The sequence below is a fragment of the Engraulis encrasicolus genome, chromosome 23 (genome assembly GCF_034702125.1).
Source record: "Engraulis encrasicolus isolate BLACKSEA-1 chromosome 23, IST_EnEncr_1.0, whole genome shotgun sequence".
NCBI classification, from domain to species: domain Eukaryota; kingdom Metazoa; phylum Chordata; class Actinopteri; order Clupeiformes; family Engraulidae; genus Engraulis; species Engraulis encrasicolus.
Genome location: NC_085879.1, coordinates 22,232,966 through 22,240,465, shown reverse-complemented (window position 1 = coordinate 22,240,465; position 7,500 = coordinate 22,232,966). Strand labels below are relative to the sequence as shown.

Sequence of the window (7,500 nt, the reverse complement as noted above, 5' to 3'; positions counted from 1 at the left end):
GGGACATTACGTGCGGGGCTGAACTCTGCGGCACACCCCCCCCCACCCCCCACCCCACTCTCTCTTCCATTCTCTCCCCCCAGAAGACGAGACATTACTGGGCCGTTAATGCTCTAATACCCTTGACCATGCTAATCCTGTTGTGGGGATTCTGCCCATTTAGCCGAGAGGGGGGAACAGAACAGGGGGGCGGGAGTATAGGGGAAGCAGCAGCCAGCCAGCCAGCCGGGCCAGCCAACCAGCCACCTGCCTGCCAGCCAGCTAGGATGTCCTGGACTAGAGTACTCCCCTCTCCTCCAGACCTCCAGTGGTGTACCTGAGCAATGGCGCTCGCAGCCTCACACACATACAGGCAGACACACATATGCACACGTGTACACACACACGGCACACAGCACGCACACACACACATGCATGGACACCGTCGCATACGCACACATGCACAAACTTGTGCGCATACACGCACGCATGCACACAAAGATTTATCCATCCCTCCACAAATATAGCACCAGCTACTCAATAGAGTATTGTTAGCTTGCCTGAAACCAGCCACTTCCATTCACCACATGTATAATTTGAATCGTGTATATTTATGCATGTATAGTTCCAATTGTACATGTAGAGTAATAACAAAACACACAATTTTTTTTACCAGCAATTGGCAGGTAACTGGTTCGTGCTGTACCGCTGATCGAATCATTGCACAAACACAAGCACACACACAGAAATAGATGTGCAAACCCAAAGAGAGACACACACACACACATACAGTATAGGCCTAGTGTGCTGGTGTGCTGGTGCTGGTGTGTGCCGCCCCGCCTCCCTATCTGTCTGGCGGCAGCAGAGCTGTCATGGAGTCTATGTATAACCCCATCTGCCAAGCCACGCCAAGCCAAGCCAAGCCAGCCTCCCAGGCAGACTACACTCACACTGACAGGCGCACAGAGAGAGATATGGAGGGATAGAGAGAGGGATGGAAGGAGATGGAGAGAAATGGAGAAGCAGAAAAGAAAGGAGGAAGAAAGAGAACTGAGCTGGGGAGAGGGGAGAGAGAGCGAGAGAGAGAGAGAGAGAGAGAGAGAGAGAGAGAGAGAGAGAGAGAGAGAGAGAGAGAGAGAGAGTGAGAGAGGCAGAGAAGGAAGCATGAAGAGAGAGCTAAAAGGTATATATATATAGAGAGAATATATATATAGAGAGAAAGCACTAACAGAGAGAATGAGTGAAAGAGTGATAATGGGATGAGAGAGGGAGCTGAAAGAGTAAAAGAGAGAAGAAGAAGACGTTGGGGGGGGCTAAGAAAGATGACATGAGAGGGATTGATTAGACAGTAAGACTGGAAACTGATAGAGAGAGAAAGAGAAACAAAGAGAGAAAGAATGACAGATGAGGGGAGGAATAAGAAAGTGTGTGTGAGAGAGAGAGAGGGAAAAAAAGAGATGGCTTTGACAGACAGAAAGTGAGTGAGTGAGCGAGGGGTCAAGAGGATGAGTAGATGACAGAGAGAGATGGCGCCCTCAGTCCTTTCCGTCCCTCCCTCCCTTACCTGTCAGTGGTCCGTATGCCTGTCTTCATTGGCAGCCCTGGCAGCCCTGTCTCTGACCATAATATCATACTTGTGTGTGTGTGTGTGTGTGTGTGTGCGTGCGTGCGTGCGTGTGTGTGCACGCGAGAGTGTGCGTGTATGTGCATGTGTGTGTGTGTGTATGTATGTGTGTGTGTGTGTGTGTGTGTGTGTGTGTGTGTGTGTGTGTGTGTGTGTGCCTGTGCGTGTGTGTGTGCACATGTGCGTGTGTGTGTGCGCACGTGCGTGTGTGTGTGCAAGCGTGTGTGTATGTCTGCGTGCGTGCGTGCCCACCTGCGCGCCAGTGCAAATACATGTGTGTGTGAATATGTGTGCACTGCACCTGTTTGTCTGTCTATTTATGTGTCGATATTGTGTATATGTGTACCAGTGTATGTTACAATGTCCATGTGTTTGAATGTGTTCGTGTGTGTAGTCACTGCTGCATGATATTCAATAACTGCACAGCTGGTGTGTGCATGTGTGTGATTCTGAGTGAGTGAGAGAGTGAAATCTTGAAAGATGTTATGTGCCTTGTGTGTAAGAGTGTGTGCGTGCCTGACTGTGTGTGCGAGCGAGCGAGAGAGTGTGCATGAGAGTGTGTGTATATCTGTGTGCGTGTAGTTGTGTGAGTGTGAGTGAGTGTGCAAGAGAGAGTGTGTGCATGAGAGTGTGTGTGTAAGAATGTGTGTGTGTATAGGCCTACAGTATGTGTGCGTGTTAAAGTGTGTGTGTGTGTGTGTGTGTGTGTGTGTGTGTGTGTGTGTGTGTGTGTGTGTGTGTGTGTGTGTGTGTGTGTGTGTGTGTGTGTGTGTGTGTGTGTGTGTGTGTGTGTGTGTATTTGGTGTTTTTTGTCCAGAGTGTGTGTGGACATGTGGAGCGAGTATGAGAACGGCCCCATCACTCCAAGCTCAATAGATGCTTCCGTTGCCTTGGTAACCCCTCTTCTCCACATGCCTCGGAATCCATTTGCTCTGCTAACCATCACCCTCACAAACCGCATCCCAAACACACACACACACGCACGTGCATTCACACAAACACACACACACACACACACACACACACACACACACACACACACACACACACACACACACACACACACACACACACACACACACACACACACGTGCGTGTGCACACACACACACACACACACACACACACACACACACACACACACACACACACACATAAGTGCGCATGCACACACACAAGTGCGCATACACACACACGTACACGCACTCAAACACACGTGCACTCTCTCATTCGCTCACTCCATACCTTTCCCTCTTTCCCTCTCCTCCCCCTTTCCTTTCCTCTATAATGAATGGTGGAAACCTGATAGTTATCTGGTAATGTGTGATGTGATCTCATACCATAATGGCAGTGTTATTTAGGTGGCTTTCTGCATGCAGCAGCCTGTTTTCCGAAGGTGTCCTTGAGCCACACAATGGTTCCGTAAAGGGGGATTTTGAAAGGAAAGAGTCTACCCCCCTTCTACGGATCTGGATGCATGTGTCTGTCTGTCTGTCTGCTTTCCTGCCTGCTTGTCTGTCTGCATGTCTGCCTGTCCTGTCTGTGTCTCTCTGTCTCTTTTTCTGTCTATCTGTCTATCAGTCTTCCTGTCTGTCAGTTTGACCGTCTGACTGAGTGCCTGAACGACTGTCTGTGTCTTTTAGTCCATCTCTCTCTGCATCTCTATGTCTGTGTCTGTACCTATCTGTCTGCCTGTCTGTCAGGCTGTCTGTGTGCGTATCATTCTATCTCTGCCTCTGTCTTCTAGCTGCTACTGTCTATTTCTGCCCACTGCACCTTTTATCATCTTCCTTTTTCACTCAGTCTGTCAGTCTGCCTGTTCTCACTCTTTCAGACACACCGTCTGCCTGCCTCTTCATTCCTCTATCGTAGATATGTAGCTTCATTCTGCCCGTCATGTCACGCACACATGCAAGCATAGCATACACACACACACAAGCAAGCACGCACATACGGTATGCACACACAATTTATTGACACACACACACATACATACACACACATGTGTGCATACAAACACAGGCGCACGGATGCAAACTTACACGCACACACACACACACACACACACACACACACACACACACACACACACACACACACACACACACACACACACACACACACACACACACACACACACACACACACACAGCTAGTGTGACTGCATCCAGAGACAGTTAAACAGTTCTTGAACAATGTTTGCCCCATCTCCTACCTGTTCCATTCTTTCCATGTTTATACTTTGATCCCACACAAAGACACATAACTACATGAATGTACATACATTTATATCGGTCCCATCTAGGGCTGCACAATATATCGAAAATGTATCGAAATCGCGATATCAAGAGTGGCGATATGCGTATCTCGAAAATGACTTGATTATCGCTTACAAGTAAAATATTTCTATGCAGTCCAATCACTAGCTGAATATCAGCAAATGCGCAGGTAGCCCATCATGACCAAAGCCACGCCCCCCACACAGACCAACAAATTGGTGACAAGAAAAATACCTGGCTATATTTCTAAATATCGTTTAAATATCTTTATCGAGGTATTGCATGCTGTTATCGAGTATCGATTTTTTTCCGATATCTTGCAGCCCTGGTCCCATCCACACAGACACAAGTTCCAGTCTGGATAATCCCTCTGTCTTGTCTATGTCCTCTATCACCCTGTGTATATCTGCTCAGCCCCAGACTCTCGTTTCTTAGCACAAAATCCTCTCTCAGTCTCTCAGGAACCATCAATCTGGAGCTGAAACCTGAAAGGGCTCTCTCCTCCCTCTTACTAAAATCATTTTTTTTCCCCAAAAAAATACGTTTTCCCCTCTCCTATCTCTTTTCACCTCGTCTCACTTTTATCAGGCGTTCTGCTCTCCTGGCTTGTCCGACATCAGCCCCTCAATGCACGCATGCACGCACGCAGGCACGCACGCATGCAGGCACGCACGCACGCACGCACGCACTCACACACACACACACACACACACACACACACTCACACACTCACACACATGCACACACGTACTCTAACACACACACACACTCAAACACGCACACTCAAACACACACACAGACACACACAGACACACAGACACACACACACACACACACACACACACACACACACACACACACACACACACACACACACACACACACACACACACACACTCACACACACACACACACACACACACACACACACCAACCAACCTCACCAACCCAGACAGTACTTATTCAGCCTCTTTATCTCTCACCACACGCTCTCCAATACAGTAGACACAAACACACCATTTGCTTTGCTGAGCCCATCCTTGTACCATCCTGGGGGGGGGGTGTATGTATGTGTGTGTGTGTGTGTGTGTGCGTGCGTGCGTGCGTGTGTGTGAGAGAGAGAGAGAGAGAGAGAGAGAGTGTGTGTGTGTGAGAGAGAGAGAGAGAGAGAGAGAGAGAGTGAGAGAGTGTGTGTGTGTGTGTGTGTGTTTTTGTGTGTGTGTGTGTGTGTGTGTGTGTGTGTGTGTGTGTGTGTGTGTGTGTGTGTGTGTGTGTGTGTGTGTGTGTGTGTGTGTGTCTGTGTCTGTGTCTGTGTCTGTGTCTGTGTCTGTTAGTGTGTCTCTAGAGGTATATGTGGATTTGGTGTGTATATGTGAGTATGAACCAGTACGTGCCAGTATTTGCGTGTGTGTGCGCACGTGTGTGTGTGTGTGCATTTGGATGAGTGTGTGTTCCTGTTTAGCTGTGTGTGTGTATGTGTATGTCTGGAGGTAGTGTGGGAGTTGTGTGTGTCTATGGGTTTTGCAGATGGTCTCGCATTGTCTTTGTTTATTTGGGTGAGTGTAAAGGTTTGTTTTGGCCTTTGAATTGCCGGGGTATTCTCCTTGATGTCTGAGGTACCCTCTGCCCCCTGTGATATTGCAATAAAAGACATCCCACTGCCTTTCATCTTGTTCTCTCTCTCTCTCTCTCTCTCTCTCTCTCTCTCTCTCTCTCTCTCTCTCTCCCTCTCTCTATCTCTCTCTCTCCCTCTCTCCCTTGTTCTCTCTCTCTATCTCCCTTGTTCTCTCTCTCTCTCTCGCTTTTGTTCTCACTCTCTCTGTCTCTCATCTCTCCTACCTCCATCTTTCCTATCCTCTCTCTCTCTCTCTCTCTGTCTCTCTCTCTCTCTCTCTCTCTCTCTCTCTCTCTCTCTCTCTCTCTCTCTCTCTCTCTCTCTCTCTCTCTCTCTCTCCCTCCCTCTTCTTCCACCATTCTCTCTTCCGCTACTCTTCTCTCTCTCTCTCTCTCTCTCTCTCTCTCTCTCTCCCCTCCCCCTTCTCTCTCTCTCTCTCTCTCTCTCTCTCTCTCTCTCTCTCTCTCTCTCTCTCTCTCTCTTTTCCCCTCTCATTCCCTTTCATTCTCTGTCATACACACTCCTTCTCCTCTCTCTGTTAATCACCCCCTCCTCCCCCCTCTTCTCCTGTCTGCAGGTTTCCGGTAGAGATCCAGTCTGGTCTCCTGGAGATCATCTCTCCGTCTGTCCACTTCTACCCCGACTTCTCCAACCTCAAAGAGTCTTTCGGGGACCCCAAAGAGAGGGTCAGGTAAGGGCAACTACACCAACACCGCACACACCACCCCTGCTCCCGGCACTTCTTTTTATCTCTTCTTTTTTTAAATTCTGTGCTTTTTTTCTCTCCTTTCGTTTCCTTGCCATTCATTTCATTTCATCGACCTATGTTTGGAGTTCAAGAAATCAGAATGGAATTGTAATTTGTGTTATTACCTCTGCCAAGGAGGTTATGTTTTCGGTCGTGTTGGTCTGTCTGTCTGTCTGTCTGTCTGTCTGTCTGTCTGTCTGTCTGTCTGTCTGTCTGTCTGTCTGTCTGTCTGTCTGTCTGTCAGCAGGATAACTCAAAAAGTTATGAACGGATTTTGATGAAATTTTGTGGAGTTGTTGGAAATGGCAAAAGGAACAAGTGATTAAATTTTGGTGGTGATCCGGATCACAATCTGGATCCAGGATGTTTTAAAAAGAATCTTCACCATTGCTGGACAGGGCGAATTTTGACATTCCAGTTTCTAACTCCACAAAAACATGACAGAAACACTTGAAAAAATGAGGATTTAATACAGTAGTCAAATGTTCTATCAAACAGCTTCATTGGCAGAGGCCTTAAACTCTCTGAGTGCTTTTCTAGTCTCATGTATTTTAGTCCTTCTGTTTTGAGTGAGTATATTGTTTTTCATCTGACCTGTAGTCCCCTCTATCCTCCGATCTCTGCCTGCCAATGCCACTACAGAGACCTCTAATCATTTGTCAGATTTCAGGACACTACAAGACCTCTATCCTCTCTGAGTGGACTCACTGAAGGCTCATTCAGACAGACACACTGCTCAGCTAAATCACCATGGCGATGATGATTTGCCCTCTTAAAGAAACGCTTTAAATAACCACCGTAGCCAGCAGACATTTGCTGGCCAAGACTGTGTGTGTGTCTTCTGCACTCGTGTGTGTGTGTGTGTGTGTGTGTGTGTGTGTGTGTGTGTGTGTGCGTGCGTGCGTGCTTGCGTGCGTGTGTGTGTGTGTGTGTGTGCTTGTGTGCGTGTGTGCGTGTGTGCATGCATGCGTCCGTGCTTGTGTGCGTACATGCATGCCTGAATGCATGCATGTCCATGTGTGTGTATGCATGCCTGTGTGTTCATGTGAGAGAGCAAGTTTTACTTGTGTGCATGTCATCCTCTGTGTGAGTGCGTCTGAGTCTTGTTTGGTGGTTTTCATGGTAGGTCTCTTGACATATCATATGATGCAGAACTGTGCCGCAGGCATTCGGGACCTCATTCGTTCTATCTCGTTAGCTTTGGAAAAAATCAGAACACACACACTCACGCACACAAGCCCCTCGACACATGGGT

At 48.0% G+C, this 7,500-nt stretch overlaps 1 protein-coding gene across 1 annotated transcript in view; it reads left to right on the top strand.

Annotated features, from left to right (window-relative positions):
- Positions 1-7,500, top strand: part of mgat4b (alpha-1,3-mannosyl-glycoprotein 4-beta-N-acetylglucosaminyltransferase B) — a 254,242-nt gene that overhangs the window by 158,686 nt on the left and 88,056 nt on the right. The window contains exon 6 of the mRNA XM_063189685.1: positions 6,075-6,188. Coding sequence (XP_063045755.1) covers positions 6,075-6,188 — 114 coding nt within the window. The remainder of the gene's footprint in view (positions 1-6,074; positions 6,189-7,500) is intronic.